Source organism: Bubalus bubalis, chromosome 3, assembly GCF_019923935.1.
Source record: "Bubalus bubalis isolate 160015118507 breed Murrah chromosome 3, NDDB_SH_1, whole genome shotgun sequence".
In the NCBI taxonomy this organism is placed as follows: domain Eukaryota; kingdom Metazoa; phylum Chordata; class Mammalia; order Artiodactyla; family Bovidae; genus Bubalus; species Bubalus bubalis.
This window is the reverse complement of record NC_059159.1, coordinates 103,722,490-103,746,034: the sequence shown is the minus strand read 5'-3', so window position 1 is coordinate 103,746,034 and position 23,545 is coordinate 103,722,490. Positions and strand designations below refer to the sequence as shown.

The 23,545-nt window shown below is 35.3% G+C and overlaps 1 protein-coding gene across 6 annotated transcripts in view; it reads right to left on the bottom strand.

The window, feature by feature from the left end:
- Positions 1 to 23,545, bottom strand: part of RFX3 (regulatory factor X3) — a 342,491-nt gene that overhangs the window by 93,536 nt on the left and 225,410 nt on the right. For 5 of the 6 annotated variants that reach the window (XM_025281551.3, XM_025281552.3, XM_044939910.2 and 2 more), the window contains 2 exons: positions 21,871 to 22,129; positions 2,247 to 2,321 (listed from right to left, as the gene is read on the bottom strand). In XM_025281551.3, the coding sequence (XP_025137336.3) occupies positions 2,247 to 2,321; positions 21,871 to 22,129 (334 nt within the window). The remainder of the gene's footprint in view (positions 1 to 2,246; positions 2,322 to 21,870; positions 22,130 to 23,545) is intronic. The other variant, XM_044939912.2, reaches the window with a different exon arrangement.

Below are 23,545 nucleotides of genomic sequence, written 5' to 3'. Positions count from 1 at the left end.
ATTAACTGGAATGCATGTAGTAGCTTATTCCTTGGATAAATCTAACAAAAATTAGGAGCATCACTAACTTTCCAAGGACAGAAAGACAGGAGGACCTTTTTTTTTTCTGTTGAGATAAAAACAAAACCTGACCGTCACCAGAAACACTGACTCCTTCTTCACTACTTATATCCATCTAAAGAATCATTTTTATTTCCAAAGACTTGATTATAAATGTGTTGTTTTCAAGTAAAAGTAACTGTACCTCAGAGGTGTAGTAACAATGAATCAGGATATTTAGAGAAAGATTATCACTGCATTAGCAACATTTATGCCCATCTTTCTATACAATGAAAGGCCTCTGTCAGTTGTAAACAGTATGGGAGAGTTGCCATGCTATGTGATAAAAAATATAAAGCCATAGAGTAAAAAACATGTCTCTACTGTTTATGCAGCTTAATACACACATTCGTTAACATTAGTGCTTCATGAATTTTGTAAGAGAATAACAATTTTAAAATATCTGAAAAGTTTAAAAATCAAATCAAAACATACAAGAAAAAATTTTCTTATATCCACATTATTATTCATAAAAGACTAATTAATTTGATTAATTCAAGTTAAATTAAGCACATCACATATTTTATTAAAATATATATCTCAAATGAAAATGACATGTGAATTGAATATCAAAGCACAAATTCTAAGATGTCTGAAAGTTCAAAAAAGTAACTGGAAACTTAAGGAATTTTATTTTATACCTCTGCACATTTTTGACCAAAATAAACAACACTTTCGACACTTGCCATTTTCATAACAATACACCAGGTGGTCCTCACCCCCTCCCCGAAACAAACATTCTAATAGTATATAGTAAATCAGCCTTACACACAACCACAGATTCATGCCAACACAGCAGGAATATACCTATGAAACATATTGATATAAAAGAGTGATATACTGCATACAAATGTTCAGAAAGGGGAAAATCATATTCCTTAAACTTTCAAAAGAAGGGCCAAAATATATATTACTTTAGAATTTATAATCTATAATTTTCACCAAAATTGTAGTCATTCTCCAAGTGCATTAACCTGTTTTTATTTGCCATGATACCTCCCTTTGGGAAAACAAAAAAAAACAAACTAATTCATCTAAAAACAAATATGTAAGAACATAACGAAGTATTTTGTGTTATGTTGGAATATAAAATTTAAATGTTTGAAAATCCACATATTTTAAAAGCATAACGAAAACATTTTCTATAAGCTAAGGTTTATTGAAAAAAATGATATTTTATTTCATTTGTGTGATCCAATTTTGGACTGTTCCATCACAAAATATGGGGAAGAATTAAAAATAACTTATCTCTAAGAATTCATTGTCGGTTGGGAGGGAAAACTCTAATTCTTATTATACTGTTACTGATAATAATTTAGCAAAAGAACTGTCTAGACAGATTTAAGTCTAGGTCTATTTACTCTTCCTCATATATTCAGAAATCATGATAACAAAATAATTTGCGATCCATTTTCATTGATTCCCCAAAATTTGAACATTTAATGAGAATGTTTATAGTTTCACAAATGGTTATCACTTGCTTATCCTCACCAGTGTTATAGTGATACTGCATCTGGGTAATGGTTAAAAGCTTTAAGAAATAGTAACAACAATAATACTGTTTTATCTCAATTATTAGCAGTTTATGGCTTATTTAGAGCCTCACTTCTTCTCTTGGCCCAGACTTATTTTTATTTAAGTCTTAGGATCTGAGCTCCTCTGGAGAGCTGTTTCCTGCCCACTGTTAAATACATCATTTTAAACAGTTTATCACTGGGTTTGGCATTAACGCTTTTCCACTTAAAGGATATTACTGGACATACAAATAGAGACAACCATTTCATCATCTCAGACATGAAGATGCAGATTACAAACATTTGCTTCATAACATTATAAACAAATACCACACTAGCAAAATTTAAATCATCAGCCACTTTTTATCAGTCATGGCAGCTTGTTATTAACTTGGATGTTTATATCTGTACCAAAACAGTACAAAATCCTAATGAAGTAGTATATTGTGGGCTCTATTTTTAGCTAGTCCACTGTACAAAAATGCCATTAAGTGATATAGAGATCATAAGCAGCTGAGAAAGGAAGGTTAAGAAGCAAAATAAATAAGTAAATAAATAAAACAAGCATTTAGAAGCAAGCAACACATGCAGAACAAGCAAGAGATTAGTTTACATGAAGAAGAGGCAACTTACATGGCTGTTGAGAAGAGAGCTTCTGTGAGTGGACAGACCGTCAGACTTTTGCAGCGTCTCAATCGCCATTTCAATCTGATAATAGATGTCATTAAAAAAAGGGCTCAAGACAAGATAGTAATAAAAGGCTCACCAGAGAATTTTTGATCGATTCTTTAAAGTTCAATTTCTCCTTCAATGGTGGCTAATGAATAGCTCTCACTAAATGTGTATTTCCCCTTTCCTCCCCCCAATCCCAGAGAATAACATAAAAACAGGCACACTAATAATAAGCTCAATCATAAAAGTAAACCTTTTTGAATATCCCACAATTATAATCAGAACGGAGACCTGAGGAACAGGAACCCCAGTGGATTGTGCTAGTTAAAACATTCTTGACTTTCATAGTTCAAGATGTTAGATAGTAACCTCTCTCTCTAGTCTCCCACCTAAAAAGTATTTAATATTTACCCTATTCTGTCACAAAAGGAAAATAGTACAGATTTTGTATTTTACATACATTAATATTTTAATGCAAATGTGCAGACACCCTATAAAGGTTCAAAAGTTACTAAATCTAACCATTTCTCTCTAAACCCTGTATTAAAACTTGGAAGTGGAGCATCATTAGTATAGACACATTTAGACGTAAGCATGGATCCTATATCATATTTTAAGATGTGGTGGTGAGGCAGAGATATTAGAAATGATAGCAGAAATGGAATGTAGAAGAGAAAATAATTCAGAGCCAACAAAGAAAAGGGACAACCACAGAAACAATTTTATTCTGTGTAATCTCAGCGTATGATGAGTGATCATAACACCTTAATTAAAATTGCAGGAGGTGCCAATAATAAATGAGATGTGCTGCTGATCCCTTCATATTTAAAGATAACTATCTCTGAGCTCCTAGCACTACAGCATTTACTGTAAGATCAGGGTCCAAACACCCTGTATTTGATTACTGGATTTTATTAACAATATTAGTGAAAGTTAAATTTAAAAATCACACTATATAAGAAAGAAATCATTATTTTTATTTTTGCTACCTGATCAAATCAATATTCATATAAGCAGTTAAGAAAAATATTTCATGCTTTAAAACATAGATAAGTTATATTTTACACTAGCTATGGAAATTAACGATGCCTTGAAATGTTAACATACTGCCTACTCCTATCCCCCCCCCCCAAAAAAAAAAAAAAAAAGGGGGATGGCAAAATCCATAGCAGAGCAAAGTCTTGTTTTCCCCACCAAGTGTCCAATTGCTTTATGGTAGAATACTTTATAGATAGAATGTTCAGTCTCAATTATGCCAACATTAAATTTAGTTTCCTTAGGAATTGGTAGCTTTAATTTTATGTTATTTCCCCAAGTTACTGGTTCTTCTTTCTCAGAGTTAATAAAATGTAATACAGAGAAGGATGTTAGATTAGAAATTATAGAAAAATACTCTTAAATATGTATTAAAATAATTCATAAGGTGATAGAACACAATTTATTATTTTGTTAAATTTTTTTAGGTCACACACTTAAGTAAACTGGCTTCTGAAATACTCTTTTTGCCAGATGGAATGTTAATATATTTCATCATTATACTTGAAAATAAACTGATGAAAATGATACTGTACAAGCCAAAAAGAGTAATATAAATTCTACTAAATTTACTAAATGTTAAATTGTAAAACTAAAGAATCTCAGTATTACATCTCTTAAAAGGGTATCAATAAGTATTCCTACTTTCAGAGAGAAAACATGTATCAAGAGATAGCTGAAGAGTCCCATCCTCAAGTGACTGTAAATCTCCTCTAGGAAGAATTTGCTCAAAACTCTAATTTGCTAAAATGCCTACTTTTTTTTAAAGTTTGAATGTGGAAAATTTGAAATTAGATTTTAGTCTATTTAAAAATAAAATAATCTGTTTCCTGTGATTTTAGAGGTTTAGGTGAAAGGTAAAAATCACCAAAAATGTAAGAGCAGAGCAATAATGTGGGAGAGATCCACATTCAGATTTACTTGTTAACAGCAATTTCCATTTCTTTATGACTAAAGGATTTGTTGTTTTTGACAATTAAAAATTGAGTGCAGTAAACAAACATTTTCCATTTCTTCCCTAAACTAATTAAGCTTTGGACTATAGCTTAGCTTGTTTTCTTTCCTTTTTTTGTAAAAATAAGTTCTCTGAACTAAGGTATGTTATAGCCCAGTTGTGTCTCTTAACCATCCTAGGACTGAGCGTCTAATAGTGCACACGTTCTCTCCACGATTATCTAATGCTAGGATATGTGTTGCTTTGGGGTTTAGACTGGTCCATGGTGATCCTGTACTACTGCCTCATAATCAGGTAAGAAGCTATGGCAACTACTCTTAGATCAAATGGTGGGATGCTCTATTTGAGATGAGATGTTCGGCCTGGAAAGCCAGGCTTATAAGTGTGATTAATGGAGTGGGTGAGACTTAAAACTCCCTGTGTGAAAGAGCAGGTAAGAAACTGATATACATTTCAGCCACAATGGGCATACAAATTCTTAGAAAAATAAGTCTTTTCTGGAAGATAAAAAAAGATACTTAGTAATATATTAATACTTGGGGCGAGTTAAAACCCTCCAGATTGACCAGGTAAAACAGGATTCCTATGAGAATGGGAATCTACTCTGAGGGTGGTTATCAGAGAGAGAAACCCTTGCTCCAGTGCTACTGCAGAAACATTTTCAGAAACTGGAAAAGAGGATTTCACACTGTGTTTAGAAACATCATTGAAATATTAGAAGACTGACCACCCTTTCGGTCAGAAAAATGACAGAGATCAATGAAAAGTTTCCCAGCTATAGGAGTTACAAGTGTGGGATGACCAACCTCAGATGCTACCCCAACAGAATGCCTGGCAAAGTCTGAAGAGTCAGAATTCAGGAAACGTGGAGAGCTTCCTACATGCATAGGCCAGGTTTCTTCCTGACCACACAAGAGCAGGAAGATAGAAGACTGCTTTGCAGTGTGCTGCACGACAAAGCACTACGCAGCATAATTCTAAAGATCTGGTTTGAGCATTTGCTGAGAATATTTTACAGTGAAGACTATTCAGGGAAACCCAGACTTCATCAGCAGGGACACCCATGAGTTTTGCTCTGAGTGAAGCCTAATTTGGGTGAAGAAAGAGAGGAAGGTAACACCAGTTGCTATGACAAAACTGGGCTTGTGTCACCAGTTAGGAACTGGAGAATTAAAGTAAATACAGGTATGACTCGGTTCCCACAACCAAACACTGAATTCTCAAAAGACAGAATACCAGGGCTTCCCTCATTTGGGCAAAAGTTTCTCCATACTAAGAATGTGACCTAAATATCAGGCTGCAGACTCTTTTCCAATCACTGAAATGCTAACGTTGCCTTGTTAGAATCAAAGGACAGGTGGAGAGTCTCCAAGCACCCAGGGTAACTTGAGGCTAGTAAAATATTCACCCAAGAATCAGTGTCATGATACGGACTTAGAAAAGTCACACCAAGCCCTTAAGAAAAGAGGATGAGAGAGCACAGGAGAGGGGTCAAATGCTGTCTGAGGTCTGGTAGATAACAGTGTTTGTATTCTCTTTTCCAGAGCTCAAAGAAGAGATCAATATTGTACTTTTACTAAAGCAGCAAATATTTTTAAAGAGAAAAATGTAACAAGAAAAAAGCGTTTTGCCTATTATTTATAATTCCCCATCATTATTTATAATTGGTATTTATGGTTCCCTGTTGCCTTTTCATGCAGGAGAATCCTTGTCACAGGATGGCATCTTATTTTGCAGAGCTATCATCAGGCTTTAAGTGCTCTGCTGGAGGGTTGAGAGATTTGAGGAGACTGGGACCTGGGCAGATGGAAGGGAACGTTCATTGGCAGATGATGGGCAGACTGGGGAGGACAGGTGGTGCAGAGGGGCTCTGAGGGACTCTGCAGTGTGTGACCCTTTACCCTCAGCTCTTTCCTCCACAACATCGTCAGTAAAATTGATGCCACTCACACATACCTTAGGTACAAGGAGTCAAAACTGGCTGGAGCACAGGCTTTATTTAGGGGCAGTTGATGCTGTCATAAAGGTAAATCTCAGGTTCAAATGCAGAGAAACTTGGAGAGGTATTGAGTCTTTTATTTATTGTTGACATTAATTTTGTCATCACCATTACTTCTAAGAGAGAGAGTTATTTAAGTAATTCTGGAAACAGTTGTTTTAGAGCTAATCTTATTTCAAACATCAGGATGCATCAATGTTGGGGAATGTTCAATCACCTTCAGTGAAAAGGAACAGGAAGGTTGACCTCAAACTGAGAGATGCTGAATCTTTTTGCAGGAATTGCTCAGGGCCAAAAAGAGGCTCCCCTGTACATGTGATTTATATACATATTATAGGCATCTATTCCATGGCCCAAATAGAATATCATATATGTGGACAGTTAGAACTTTGTCTTAATGTAAATATCGACCATTCAATTACATGCCATTAACAGAAGGAAAAAGAATAATTATATCAATTTATTCATTGTCTATAGGTCAAGGCATATTCTAGTTACTCTGAAATGGCTTTTAATCTTTTTTAAAGACTAAGGGTCAAGATTGATATATTCAACTACCACTATAATTAAAATTGGTCTCATTGGTAGAAATTATTTCCTTTCTAGAACTAAGAAAGCAATTTAAAAATAGAAAATAATACCATAATGTTTTATGATTTATAAAGCCTTTTTAGATTAAATCTCATTTGATCTTCACAACTTTGTGAAAGAGCAAAGGCAAGCAATATTATCTCCTTTTCACAGATCAGAAAATTGAATGTCTCTGGGATTATATAGGTATTTATACACCTGGAGACTGGAATCCAAGATTTATCACTCTACATTCAACATAATTTCCATTTTATACAAATACAACATGAACATTAATCAAGTGGAAATATCACTGTTTTTAACAAAATATCTTCTGAGGAGTGGCTTGTAAGATTAAAATTTGTTAAATGATTTGCTATTAACAAGATTCATTTTCTAATAGAAAGGGCTTAAATATGATTAATAAGCATTGCTTGAAAATGATTTCAAAGTGATCAAGTTACAAAGCAACAAAAAGTTCTGAATGATAGTTAATTTTACTTATCATAAAATAGTTATGAATGATTAATTTTCTTATTAATATGGGTTATTTTGTTAACCTCACAAGTTAACATTTTTTAGAGAAACATCATTTTTGTTTCCTTGTAAAAGGAAAGTAAATTCGTTAGAGAAACCCAATGAAGAGAATACACTTAAGACTGGAAATTTCCTTTGGGATGATTTTTCTCCTGAACTCTTGACTTTACATTTTGTTTGAATTTGAGATCAAGTAAGATACAAATGGGTTTCCCTGGTAGCTCAGCTGGTAAAGAATCCACCTGCAATGCATGGTACCCTGGTTTGATTCCTAGGTCAGGAAGAGCCCTGGAGAAAGGGATAGGGTACTCACTCCAGTATTCTTGGGCTTCCCTTGTGGCTCAGAAGGTAAATAATCTGCCTGCAATGTGGGATTGTACACTTGGGCTCGATCCCTGGGTTGGGAAGATCCCCTGGAGGAGGGCATGGCAATCCACACCAGTATTCTTGCCTGGAGAATCCCCATGGACAGAGGAGACTGGTGGGCTACTGTCCATGGGGTTGCAAAGAGTTGTACGTGATTGAGCGACTAAGCACAGCACAGCAAGACACAAATATTGCTACTTGGTGGCTTGTTTAGAAAAAGTACCCGTGATCGCTGACATGAGCCATGTGACAACTGCCCTCTACCTGTTAGAAATGACCACCTCCTGGTGTGTTAGTGTGTATTGGATGGCGGGGGACTTTCACAGTAAGTATTTCAAACCAGGAGCACAAAGGAAAAAACCCTTTCACTCTGGATTTAGTCTATATAATTACAACACAGGTGTTTTCCAAGTGTGGTCCTAGATGCTGGTTAGAATCATCTGAACATGTGTTAGAAATGCAAAACAACAATAATGAAAAAAAAAATAAAAAGAATGGAGCTCAAATTCAGTGCTCTGTGACAACCTAGAGGGGTGAGATGGGATGGGAGGTGGGTGGGAGTTTAAGAGGGAGGGGACATATGTATACCTGTGGCTGATTCATGTTGATGTATGGCAGAAACCAACACAATATTGTAAAGTAATCATCCTCCAATTAAAAATAAATAAAATTTTAAAAAAATAATGAAAACTGCATCCTGGCTGCTCATATGTGTTGCTGATGCTTTGATCTCTTCTCCAGTTTTTCCAAAGCAGCATTTTTCAGAAAGTAAGGTGTAACCCATTAGTAGGTTATGAAATCAACTACCCTGACCAACATTTTTTAAACATTAAAGAAATCAAATACAGTAGAAAAATACTCAAATATCCTGGCACACAGTATGCATAACTTTGGCTTCAGTCCTCCGTATATGAATGTATATTATATATATAATAGTCATATGTGTGTGCATGCAAGTGTGTACTCATGAATGTATGCATGTATGTATGTGTATGAGTAGTAAAAGGCTACAATGTAATGGTATTTTCACTGTAGATTGTGGCCCCCAAACATGAATGCTCTGCGTGACCAGTTAGTCCCTTCTAGTAACTGGATCCCTTCTAAGGATCTACAAGTGTTTCTTGGGCCCATGAATCCCTGCAATGCAGACAGAAACAGCTTACTGAAGCTAAAGTTGTGAATATGATACTACTCTGTAAGTTGTACATTCAACCGATACAGAAATCAACATGTGAATATATTACTCCATAGCAATATTAAAGAAAAGTTTCAATGAAAAATTCAGGACTGGTTGTTCTTTTAACTCTTAAAAAAATTTAAAGTGCCCAGAAAACACACTTAACCAGTTTTGCTTTTCATCTCTTGAACCAGAAGTAGCTAGTATCTTAATCTTATACATTAAGCATTTAGAGAAAAGAAGTCTTAGATCTTGCAAATGTTTAACTGTATGAAAATTTTTTTACTCAGTTATAATTTTATGACATCTAAAATTTTTTTTTATTGTTTTGCTTTCAACCTGAAGTTTTGGCAATTTTGTATTCCCTCAAGCTATTTTGAAATATTGATAAGAAAAAAAAATCTACAAAAGATACTTGCATGAACTCAATGTGTTCTGAGAACATTTGGCTTAACTAAGTAAACTGAAACCACTGTCATTTTGGGCTTCTTTTATGCTGCTGCTAAGTCGCTTCAGTCGTGGCTGACTGTGTGTGACCCCACAGAGGGCAGCGCACCAGGCTCCCCTGTCCTTGGGATTCTCCAGGCAAGAACACTGGAGTGGGTTGCCATTTCCTTCTCCGATGCATGAAAGAGAAAAGTGAAAGTGAAGTCGCACAGTCGTGTCCGACTCTTAGCGACCCCATGGACTGCAGCCTACCAGGCTCCTCCATCCATGGGATTCTCCAGGCAAGAGTACTGGAGTGGGGTGCCATTGCCTTCTCCATTGAGTATTCTGTAAATCCCACATCCTTCCACCCTCACCAGGACTCTTTGAGACTGGCGTTACTGGTGCATGAATATAAAATTAATTTTAAGATATAAACTGTATAAGCTCTAGGGATTACAATCACCCTTCAGGAATCTGCTAGGCTATGGTTAGGTGATAGGATTTAAGGCCAAATTTATATTTTCAAATTTAAGATTTCAAATCTGCCTTTTGCAGACTATTTTGAGTACTATGAACATTTTCAGTTTATATTTAGTTCATTTAATCATTAAAACAGAGGTTTTCTCAAAGTGTAATTCTAGATCAGCATTATCAGAATCACCAGATACTTAAAAGAAATGCAAATCTTAGGTCCTTCTCCATACTCAATCAAAAGGCTTGAGGGTGGGGCCCGGAAATGCATTTAATCAATACTCCAAATATAATGTACATTCAAGTTTGAGGAACACTGTACTAAACATACTTCTTGATAAAAGTGAAAGAGAAGAGTGAAAAAAGTTGTCTTAAAACTCAACATTCAGAAAACTAAGATCATGGCATCCGGTCCCATCACTTCAGGGCCAATAGATGGGGAAACAATGGAAACATGACTGCAGCCATGAAATTAAAAGATGCTTGCTTCTTGGAAGAAAAGCTATGATCAACCTAGACAGCATATTCAAAAGCAGAGACATTACTTTGCCAACAAAGGTCCATCTAGTCAAAACTATGGGTTTTCCAGTAGTCATCATGTATGGATGTGAGAGTTGAACCATAAAGAAAGGTGAGCACCAAAGAATTCATGCTTTTGAAATATGCTGTTGGAGAAGACTCTTGACAGTCTCTTGGACTGCAAGGAAATCAAATCAGTCAATCCTAAAGGAAATCAGTCCTGAATATTCATTGGAAGGACTGATGCTGAAGCTGAAACTCTAATACTTCGGCCACCTGACGCGAAGAGCTGACTCATTAGAAAAGGCCCTGATTCTGGGGAAGATTGAAGGCAGGAGGAGAAGGGGATGATAGAGGATGAGATGGTTGGATGGCATCACCGACTTGATGGACATGAGTTTGAGCAGGCTCCGGGAGTTGATGAAGGACAGGGAAACCTGGAGTGTTGCAGTCCATGGGGTTGCAAAGAGTCGGACAGGACTGAGTGACTGAAACTTGAAACTTGTACTAAACAAGATCAAATCTTTTTCTTTGCCAGGGTTAGACTGCAATTAATACTTCAGGGAGAATAAATAAAGCGATAAAAGGTATTCCTACAATGGCCCTGGCTAACTATATGTAACGTGTGTTTCTTAAGTATTATTTGAATTTTTGCCTCTCTTCATTCTCTTGCTAGCCAATCTTACCCAACTTTTAGATATTTTGCAATTTATATTAGTAACATAATCAGAAGATAATCATAATTTTGGTGAATCTAAAATTAATCAATTTATAACATATTAACATTTGTAATTTAAAAAATAATGTGATAAGAAAGAAAATGAAAACTAACCACTTGAAAGAAGTTTGGGGCTCTTTGTGGATTTCCATTTTTTGCCTTGGAGTATTAGGTACCTTTCTTTCAGTGATGAAATTAGCTCTATTACCCATACTGTAAACCTTTACATCCATAGAAGCACAGTGCCTGGTCAATAGTGATTGCTCAATAAATGACTGAGAGAGTTAGTGATTAAAGAGAACAATCCAGACTCTGAGTACATGAATAAAAATACTAAATGTTCACCTTCACTCCAAAATATTTAATAGTAAGAATGGTTCTACACATCTTTACTAAATTTTATGCAAGTTTTCATTCTCTAAGCTTTCTACAGTCTAATAAAAGAGGACGTTTTCTAAAACCAAGGATCAAGGTTTAATTTGAACTATGATACCTCGTAGACAATCTTTTATTGGGCATAAAGTGAAAGAAAAGGTTGTAGTTACATGCATTTGGGTAGATACACTTTATAATCATTAAGAGCTTGCCTGAATTTTTTTTAAATAATAAATCACTTTTTAACTAAAAATATATTCATATGCCTCCCACCCTTTTTTCTTCATGCATTCTTCTAGAGATATCTTTGTACTTATATAAGCATATAGGAATATACGGGGCTTCCCTGGTGGCTCAGGCGGTAAAGAATTGGCATGCAATGCAGGAGATCTGGGTTTATCCCTGGGTAGGGAAAATTCCCTGGAGAAGGAAATGGCAACCCACTCCAACATTCTTGTCTGGGAAATCCCATGGACAGAGAAGCCTGACTACAGTTCATGAGGTCATGAAGACTCGGGCATGACTGAGTGACTAACACTTTCACTTTCTTTCTTTCATAGAAAAAGTATGTTTCTATTCAACGTACACACACATGCACACATATACACACTACTTGTTTTTTCATTTAACGATATATTTGGGGATCTTTCCATATCTATTTATACACATATATACACATACACACTGCCTCACTCTTTTTAATGACTGTATAAAATCCCACTGAATGGACAAACAGAAAAATATATATTTATTTTTCTGGTGATGGACAATTAGGCTTCTTCCAATCTTTTTCTAATACAAATAACTTGAATGAATATAGTTGTTTATGCAGCATTTCACATATGTAAGAGTATCACCAGTGGATTAAATTCTTATAAGTACTCTGAGTCAATGCTGCTGCTGCTGCTGCATCACTTCAGTTGTGTCTGACTCTGTGTGACCCCATAGATGGCAGCCCACCAGGCTCCCCCGTCCCTGGGATTCTCCAGACAAGAACACTGGAGTGGGTTGCCATTTCCTTCTCCAATGCATGGAAGTGAAAAGTGAAAGTGAAGTTGCTCAGTCGTGTCTGACTCTTAGCGACCACATGGACTGCAGTCCACCAGGCTTCTCCGTCCATGGGGTTCTCCAGGCAAGAGTACTGGAGTGGGTTGCCATAGCCTTCTCTGAGTCAATAGATATGTGTATTTTTAATCTTGATTAAAATTTCTTATTGCTCACCAATCCTATACCAATATAGTTTCTTAAGAACATGGGACTGCCTATTTCCTTATGCCTTTGCCAAGGTTTACTAACTTTTTAGTTTTGCCTGTGTGAGAGAGAAAAAATAGTATCTCTTTGTAGTTTATTTTTCATTTCTTTTTCAGTAGATTGCTTCTTCAAATGCTGTCTTCATTTTTGGTCTTTTTTTTTTTTCTGAAGGATTTCTAAGAGTGGTCTGTATATTAAATGAATTCATGCTTTGAATATAATGTTTCAAAACTTGATGTGAGGTTGTTGTTTCACTGTTGCCTTTTTTTGTTGTGGTTTCTTTCATATGGAATGTTTTTACTTTTATGGAGCTGATCACACCAATGTATTTTTTTGTAGGATCTAAATTTTATATAGTTTCCCCATTATAAGAGAATGATAAGAAAAATATTTTTCCTTCCAAGTGAAATTAATTTTTATATTTGGAGTAATGTATGGAACCAATCTAACTTTCTCTTAAAAAGTTACCCAGTTGTCTCAAACATCATTTATCAATAGTTCATCATTTTTCTACCCACAGGCAATGCCATTTTTATATTCCTAAATGCATTTGGCCTATTTATGATTTTTAGTCTATTACTGGCCTATATTAGTCTATTCATGTGCATAAATAATTGTTTTAAGTATTAATTTTATGTACATTTGAATAACTGGTATGGCCATTTGTATCCCCTGTCATTCATCATTAGTTTTCTTTTTACACAACTTTCTTCACTATTCTTGTAGGTAGGTTTATTTATGTAAACAGCCTTTCTTAGAATAGAAAAAACCTACTGGTATCTTGATTGAGATCATATTAAAATTTTTTAAGTTAATTTATGGAGATTCAAAATATTTGATAGTGAAACTTCTTCAATTACTCAAGCTTCCTTTTGTCTCCTGTAGGAACTTTAAAAAGTTTTATTCAACAGCTGGATCTTGCACATATATTATTAGCTTACTGCCTGGTATATTTTGAGTTTATTATAAACAATCTCTTTGCTTATTTTGTAACTACTGTCATTTGTATCTAGAAAAGCTATGGATTTCTTTATATATAAATTTTGTACTAAGTCACATTATTAAATTCTCCTATTATTTGTTACAGATTTTCATTTGATTCTCTCTGATTTTTTATCAAGTATACAGTCATATCTACAAACTCTGACCTCTTTACCCCCTTTCTAATTTTATATTTCCTTCTCCTGTCTAACCGCCTCTTTCCTATAATTTTGAAAGCACAATTAATAAATCACATCTTCCTTTCTCACAAGGTGATGAGAAAAGTTACTAAAACTTATAGTGGGTAAAGTTAAAATAAATGAGTTAAATTACTTTAACATTCTAGAGTTAGTTTACAAAATCCCTAACCCATGAAATTTTGGGGCACCAATTTTTTTAAAATCTAGATTTTAAAAGAAACCAAATAATTCCATGGCCAATAAATACAACTGCAGTTGTGCTTGCTGAGAAAGTGTTAACCAAATCACATGCTTTTGGAGTTTGAACTCATAAACACGGGAATACGGAAAAATTCTCTCTCATTTGAGAACTGACATTTGGTCACAGGCATCATGTGATCTTTAGCCTCATTAAATTAAAAGACATGGATCAGCGGAACAGGCAGTATTAAAATTTTATGGGTCTAAAGCTGACTCATATGTAACTCACAGATGACAGTATATTTACATTTGCTAGCAATACATTTTATATTTTATCTGGATCACACAGTTTCCACAAATGAAACATCAGTGATTTTTTCCATCAAAATCTATATTAGTTTCAAACTAGTAAATTAGCTTACAATTTGATTTAGAAATATAAGGAGCAAGTGAAAGTTATGCAACAGGTCACCTGGAACATAGTTAACTTCCATATTTATAATCAGAATTTACAAACATCATTAAACACTCCTAATCTAGATTCTGGCTGAAATAAAATCTACCATTTCTGGCATGTTGCAACATACCCGGGGTTCTGAAATGCTGTTTGAGTGTGAAATAGCTAAAAATTAAAATAACACATTCTATTTTGCTTTAGAAATTCAGGAGGACTCCATCAGCTATGCTAAGGAGTGGCTGAAGGCCCCATCATTTTGTGTGTCTTAACCTTCTACTTTATCAAGATTTCTAGGGGGTGGAATGTCTTACAACCTGAACCATAAAACTACTGCCTCTAGATGTTATCACCTTCAAGACTGGAGCAGTGTGAAACTGACTGACAGCTGAATGGAATATATATAAAGCAATGGAGACTACAAGTCACTCAAAGTCCCATTTAATTAGGTGCTTTGAAAATAAGTTCCCAGAACCTTCAGTCAATTCAGGATTTAGTGCAGAAAGCAGAAGATTCATGGTACTCTTTCAGAGGAGTTTTATTTGAGACCTCAGGTTGGCCTAGGGAAAATGGGACATAGGAAAAGAGAAAATATGAAGATTATAACGGACTTACATACTTTTGCCAAAATAAGTGGAAAAAGTAGTTTTGCTTTTCATTTTTAAATCATTGAGGCTATAAGAAAATTATTTAAAATAGAAATTTATTATTTCTATAATATGCAAAATGTAAAATAACAGTGATTTAAGTATAACATCACATTTCTAACAAAACATTTCTTCCAAGCATATCTATATATATGACAATTAAACACATTGTCATCTCATGTGACTATGTTACTTTTCTATCTCTATATAGATATAACAAGTAATCCAACATTATTTTAACATTTTTTACCCTTTGGTAAGAAGTATGGGCAGTACTGGAGAAGGCAATGGTAAGCCACTCCAGTACTCTTGCCTAGAAAATCCCATGGATGGAGGAGCCTGGTGGGCTGCAGTCCATGGGGTCGCTACGAGTGGGTTGCAACTGAGCGACTTCACTTTCACTTTTCACTTTCACGCAATGGAGAAGGAAATGGCAACCCACTCCAGTGTTCTGGCCTGGAGAATCCCAGGGACGGCAGAGCCTGGTGGGCTGCTGTCTATGGGGTCGCACAGAGTCGGACACGACTGAAGCGACTTAGCAGCAGCAGCAGCAGCAGCAGCATGGGCAGTACAGCTCCTTCTAATATAGCCATTTTCCCTTAAATATAAAGAAGCCCTTCAAGTACTGATAAAAAAAAAAAAAATCTCTGACACATACTGAAGTGGGAAAAAAAAAGCAATATGTTTTATTTTTGTTACCACTTGTAAAAAAATTTAATGAGAGGGAAAGAGAGAGACATTCTGCTTATACATTCAGAAGGTATCTCTAGAGTGATACTCAAAGAACTCGGTAACTGTGCCTCCTAGGAGAATAACTGAGAAACGAGTGAGAGAGACACTGCATGAAGCACTTTCTCTTATCTTTTGAATTGTGCAACTTAAGAATGTACAACTTATTCATAAAAATAAATTAATAAAAACTTTAAAAGAAATAGCCATTGGTACCACGCCAGTAAAAAATAAGAAAACAAAGTCATTTTATGAAGCACTATCTTGTGAAGCACTTTCTCTGGGTTCTTGCTCGAGAAACCCCATGGATAGAGAAGCCTGGTGGGCTACACAGTCCACAGAGCCGCAGAAGAGTTGGACATGACTTAATGACTAAACAATAACAAAATGTATTCATCTTCCTAGAAAAAGCATTCTCACATACCATATCCACAAATGTGGAAATCCAAGGATAAAGAAATAAAAGCATTAAAATTCTTGAATGAATTCTTAACTTTCTATATATTACATAAGACAGCTCAAACTTTTACTTAAATAGCCATAGATGGACATTCAAATTTTCCTCCAAACAACTGAAAGAAATTACAGTGTTTTACATTAATCAAAAGAGACAGAGATACGAACAATACTAGTTTTGATACATTTACCTTGTGCCTTTGGTGGGATCTAATTTTATCAAGAGTCATTTAACATATATAATTACTAAATGTATGTACAGAAAAGTAGAAAATTAGCTTTCATAGCACAGTCTCAAAAATGATTAATGTAATCTTATTCAGTTTCCTTATCAAGAAGAAAAAACAATTCCATAAATAACAATCTAATTATAAGAATACAAATGTTATTTTATGGAGGAATGAGTAAATAAAGCTTCTTACAGCAAATTGCTAATTACTGTATAGTTTCATATAAGATAAACTATGTTGTGATGAGTATAAAAATATCACTAACTATAACCACAAATTTTTGATCTTCAAGTGCAAAATGTTTTCAGGTTCAAAATTTTAAAAAATATATTGTTGTATGAAAAACAATTTAGCGTTTAAAGACACATAAGGAGACCCTCAGTTTAGTTCAGTCGCTCAGTCAAGTCCGACTCTTTGCGACCCCATGAATTGCAGCACGCCAGGCCTCCCTATCTATCACCAACTCACGGAGTTCACTCAGACTCACGTCCATCGAGTCGGTGATGCCATCCAGCCATCTCATCCTCTGTCGTTCCCTTCTCCTCCTGCCTCCAATCCCTCCCAGCATCACAGTCTTTTCCAATGAGTCAACTCTTCACATGAGGTGGCCAAAGTACTGGAGTTTCAGCTTTAGCATCATTCCTTCCAAAGAACACCCAGGACCGATCTCCTTCAGAATGGACTGGTTGGATCTCCTTGCAGTCCAAGGCACTCTCAAGAGTCTTCTCCAACACCACAGTTCAAAAGCATCAATTCTTCGGCGCTCAGCTTTCTTTACAGTCCAACTCTCACATCCATACATGACTACTGGAAAAACCATAGCTTTGACTAAATGGACCTTTGTTGGCAAAGTAATGTCTCTGCTTTTGAATATGCTATCTAGGTTGGTCATAACTTTCCTTCCAAAGAGTAAGCGTCTTTTAATTTCATGGCTGCCATCACCATCTGTAGTGATTTTGGAGCCCAAAAAAATAAAGTTTGACACTGTTTCCTCTGTTTCCCCATCTATTTCCCATGAAGTGATGGGACCGGATGCCATGATCTTCGTTTTCTAAATGTTGAGCTTTAAGCCAACTTTTTCACTCTCCTCTTTCACTTTCATCAAGAGGCTTTTTAGTTCCTCTTCACTTTCTGCCATAAGGGTGGTGTCATCTGCATATCTGAGGTTATTGATAGTTCTCCCTGCAACCTTGATTCCAGCTTATGCTTCATCCAGCCCAGCGTTCTCATGACGTACTCTGCATAGAAGTTAAATAAGCAGGGTGACGATATACAGCCTTGACGTACTCCTTTTCCTATTTGGAACCAGTCTGTTCCATGTTCAGTTCTAACTGTTGCTTCCTGACCTGCATATAGGTTTCTCAAGAGGCAGGTCAGGTGGTCTGGTATTCCCATCTCTTCCAGAATTTTCCACAGTTTATTGTGATCCACACAGTCAAAGGCTTTGGCATAGTCAATAGCAGAAATAGATGTTTTTCTGGAACTCTCTTGCTTTTTCCATGATCCAGCGGATGTTGGCAATTTGATCTCTGTTTCCTCTGCCTTTCCTAAAACCAGCTTGAATATCTGGAAGTTCACAGTTCACGTATTGCTGAAGCCTGGCCTGGAGAATTTTGAGCATTACTTTACTAGCATGTGAGATGAGTGTAATTGTGCGGTAGTTTGAACATTCTTTGGCATTGTCTTTCTTTGGGATTGGAATGAAAACTGACAGGCAGATGTATTTAGAAGAAGATCAAAGCATAATGAGTTGAGATATGACAGCAGTCAACTCTTCTACCTTAATGTCCATGTTCTCCCAAAATGTTAACAATAAATAGATCCTTAGCATTAATTTAATGAAATGTAAAACATGTATTCAAGTAGTAACTTAGCTGAAGTCATATGCAGTGATGTCCCAAAAAAAATGTTACATAATCTTTTGAAAAATTCTTATCTAATATTATCAGCAGGAGATGCCTTTTAAATGTAAGTTTATACTTATATTTAAATAACTAAAATATATATACATATATAATGTTATACACATGGACTTTATTGACCAAATAAAAGAATATAGTAAGTAAAAGGAGAAAAAGTATTTTGACCAAATCTGAATATTGGTAGTTTGTACCATACTACAGTCATCAAATAAAATTTAACATGTTACCATCATTATCTTTTGAAAAATTCTGAAATGTCTCTATACCTTGAAAACTGAAACATTTTACAATGCATAGGAAAAATAAAACACTAAAACATGTTTATGTAAAATATTTTTTCACTTAAGGTTATAAAACTAAATATATACTCAAATATAAATTCTCCATTAATGTAGATATTCTTGTAGTGTAAGAAAGATGGTTTTATGTCGACTATTAGGAAAGAAAATATCTCAAGTGCTAACCATTTATTTTTCTTAGTAGTGGCTTCAATTTCAAATCATGACCTCTTTTTATTGGCTTATCCTGAAAAGTAAGTTTGCACAATGGAGTAAACCTTTCTGTGGCAGAAAATTATTTCTAATGAATTTAAATGAAAGTATTTCTATCTAGACAGAGGTCAAAGGTAAGAGAGAATCAAGGCAACTATTCTAAGAACTGGAGCAGGAAACCTTGCTAACCAGGAACTGAGTAGAAGTACTAGGTCTGTGCTGTTCCTAAGTCCTCAAATTTAATTAGTTTCACATCAACTGAATTAATGATTTATTCCATTTATTATAGGCTGTTAAGGAATAGCCCAATTGACCTTTCCCTTGAGGAATTCTGGCCGCAGTAGAGGCCATTCCTACACAGTTAGTTGCATCAGGCTTGCTATAGATGAGAGCTTGAACACTAAAGAATAGTCAGAAAAACAGAACTTATATGGCACAGTCTGGCTCAGTGTCTGGAAAAAAATGGCTTGCATCTTAACTAGCAAGTTGTTAAAGACTATGCTCATAGACATTCTTCGTATGGTTCTACAGTGAATGAAAAAGGTACATGAAAATAAGCAAATCTCCTCTAATAACACGGCACCTACCCAAAACTCTAGAGTTCTAGTAGTCTAAGCACCTATACTGCACAAATTTTCTAGCATCTGGCAAGAGGAGGATGGGAGGAAATGTTAAAACAGGTGTCATGGCACTTAAACTTTGTTAACTTTTTTATAGTAAAGAACAGAGATGAAATTGTGCACAGAATCACCGCCTACAATGAAAGAAGCAGATGAAGACCTTCAGCACGACTGAGGAGGGGATCTAAATCACATATAAACAGTGGTAGTAAATGCAAGGTAACATAATACTAACAGATGTATATTTAGTTAATACATATCTATCATATGCCACTATTTTGTGTGTTTTCAATGAGGGCACCTTAAGATTTTTCTATGTAAAAATTATTTCTTTAGGTAACATTTAAACTCCTTTTGGTAAAAAGGAAGTGTTCTTGTAAAAATGAAAACAAAGAAAAAACCACCCTTAACAAAAGCTTAAATACGAATGCCTTTTAAAAAGTGTAAATTAATATGTGCAATTGATACTAGGAATTGATGGTTTGTTTTTTTTAAATAGTTTTTCCCCTATTTTCAGTTGGTATAAGTCAATTATTTAGTGTTGGTCTAATTTACCAATTAATATAACAAAAACTGCACTGTATTTGTGTAATGGATAACTTAAGGAGTCATGCCACTTTTTATATTCTATATAGGAAAGAAAGAAAAAAAATCAAGCTATAAAATTTACCCTGTTAAAATCTGTACCTGAACACATGACCTGAAATAATCAACTTAGTTATCTCAGTAGTGTTAGCACTAGTAAACTTAGTAAACCTATATCCAGCTCATGAGGATGTTTAACAGATAGCTAGAAATCAATGTGAAGGCAAGCAGGAATGTCTGGGTAAGGTGAAGCAGGAGCGGGTGGGGGTGGAGCAGTGATAAGCCAGCCTGAGAGAGGTGGATGAAATGAAAGTGGGAAAGGGACTCTTCCTCTCCATTTTCCCAGATTTCCTAAGGCCTTTGTAAGCGGCAAGTACTTCCCTTTCCACTGAAAAGACTGTCTGGGTGACCTTTATGAGCAGTGTTATAAAGTACTGGCACCTAATCTATCGCCTTTCCTTTTATGGTAAATATACAGTTATTTTACATCCAAAATATTTTACAATTCCTTTGTAAATATGATTTTAAAGCTGAAAAGAAATTAGGAAATCATTTAGTCTAACTAATCCCTTATTTCATTGACAAAAGAACTGAGGTCAAGAGAATCTATGATTTAGTTTCTAACCTACATAAATATACTGATGTTACTGAAAGGTTTAGAAATGCCATATTTAGTGTTATTAAAAGCAAGAGGGAAATGGATATTAGAAATGCTTCAAAAACACAAAGAAAAAAATGCAACATCTATTCTGATGTTAGTAGGAAAGAGTTAATTAAAAATAAAGGGCTTTAAAGACAGATTAGGGAAAAGATACTAAATGATGAAGGTATGAATACATGGTAATCATTACAAACAGAAAATATATATAGAAAATACTTACCAAGTATATATTATATCATGAAGAAAATACACAAAGTGAAAAATGTAAAGACCCTCACATAATTATTTTCTATTTGTTTCTATTTCATTATAAGAACAAATTATATGGTAGGAGTACAGAAAAGCGGTACACACACTTAAGTAAAATTTCCAGGCCCCTTTTATATGAAACAACTGTAAAATCAATTCCATTTCTACTTTGGCTAGGTGGTTCTAAATGATTATTCTCCCTATGCTTAGCTGAAGTAAAAAGGAAAGACCAGGTTACAGAGTTTGAGGACATCAAAAACTGCACAGGTTTTTATTACTATTTCTATCATACCATTTTAGCACATTAAAATATCTTGTGTCAAAATAAACATATTAAATTTTAAAAACTTGAAAACTCAAATATGTATTTGTGTTCCTAAGTTATTATTTGCTCACACCTATGATCAGAGCCAAATTATTAAACGTTTTTCACTGGAATGAAAATGAAAGTGGCAAAGGACTCATCTTAAGGCCTTGATAAGTGGCAAGTACTTCCCTTTCCACTGTGAAAATCACTGTCTAGATGGCCTTTGTCAGTGCTTCCCAAACTGTCCCTCCGGTTCAATGTAAAATAACTTCACAAATGGGTAAGCATGCCTAATTTTACTCTGTAAGCACAGATTTTAACATACATTAGAAAAAGTTACATGCTAAAACTTCTCAACACATTCTTGCCCCAGCCCAGTGTTTGGTTTTTTTTTTTTCCTCTGAAGAGAAAAGTGTACGGAAGAAGCCACCAAGAAGCTGAATTAAACAAATAAAAACTTAAGATACTTACTGTCGCTGGGGAAGCCCGAGTGGTATGTGTCACCGAGTGTCCAGAATTCTCCATTGAGTTGCCGATCAGATAGGTTCCTCCAGAGCTGCTGATGAGTTGTCCTCCCGTGACGCCCATCTGAATCCCACCGGTGCCCACCATACTGTGAGATGAGACCACGGTAGTCACCTGTGCAGAGCTCCCTTGAGTATCAAAGTAATTCCCTCCAGTGTTTTGGCTGTACATCTGTGTTTCTGTGTAAGGGTAAGTTGTTGTTCGGCTTTAGAAGAAGAAAAGAAAGAAATTTATTTATATTATCTTATTTTTTTTCCAGGGTAAATACATGTTTAAAATATATCAGCTTAGCCTTTGGGACATGGTGAGTTTTGCATTTTGTGTGAAACTTCATTCCCAGAAATAGCTGGGCTTACTTTCCAAATTAAAGGTGCATTTATTTAGAAGTACCTCAACACTTTTCTGCACAGTATAGAGTTTTTACCACTATTGGGGCCTACCTCAAGTGTATAAATAAGCTCAGGTCTTGTCCCTTCAAGAAATCCTGCTGTGTGACTTCTTAAATTTCTTATAAAACTTCCTGCAAATCCCAGTTTTAGGAAAGCTGGGATCTGGAATGAATAGGGGTTGACAAGTCAGCTCCCCAAACTACTTCACACTGCTGGTGACTTGCAGGAAACCTCCATGACTAAGGTAGTATGCATGAATCTCTTTCTAACCACTAGGCAAGATCTTGAGCAAAGCATGTGCCCTAAATCCCTAACTCTTTCTTCTTTACACTCAAGCTTCTCCTCAATGAGATGACTAGGCCACCTCATGTCCTCATTTTCTGCTTTCCAACAATAACAGTCAAGCTTCTGCCCTTAGCCTTTCATTGAAAATGCTTTTAATAAGGTCACTTGTGACCTCATTTAAATACCAAGCTAAAAGGCTGCTGTCAGTCCTCCTCTTTCTTGACTTATCTGCAGTACAATGTTGTTGACTATGCCATGTTGCCCTTTCCCTCCTTGCCCTGTTCTGATTAAGCAGCTTGTTTGATGGATTTAATTTTAATTTTCAATTGACTATATTGTACATTTTAACACGACTTTTGTTTTTATTTTGCAATTAGTGTAGGCTCTCAAGAAGTTTAAAAAATAGTAGGAAGGTGTAAAATACTTTTCTTTTTAAAAATTCAAACATCAAATTAAAATTCCCAGTGTTTTTGGTCATTCTCTTCAACACTACATCTCAGAGTGAGCCAGCACTGACAATTTGCTGTAGATGTCTGTGGACATTTCTATGTATATGCAAGGTCTTTCTGTTTTAATCTTTCTTGTTCATTAGTTTCTATGGCATGTCTCTTTCACCTTTTAATTTTTTTAACCAGTGTTTCAAGAATCTTTTGGAGGCTCGGTTTTTTTTGGCATATTAAATAGTAATTTTCTGAGGTCTCCAATTTTAGCTCTCATCTCTTCTCACTTTTATCCAGACCATACACTTTGATCATATACTACATGACCATATGCATGTTCTTAAGTTCATACCTCCACTCTCTTCACTTTCTAGTTTCACTGTTGTTGTTGTTGTTGTTGTTGTTCAGTTTCTAAGGTGTGTCTGAATCTTTGCGACCCCATGGACTGCAGAACGCTAGGTTATACTTTAAGAGTTTTAAATCTAGATTTCTGAGGGTCACTTAAGT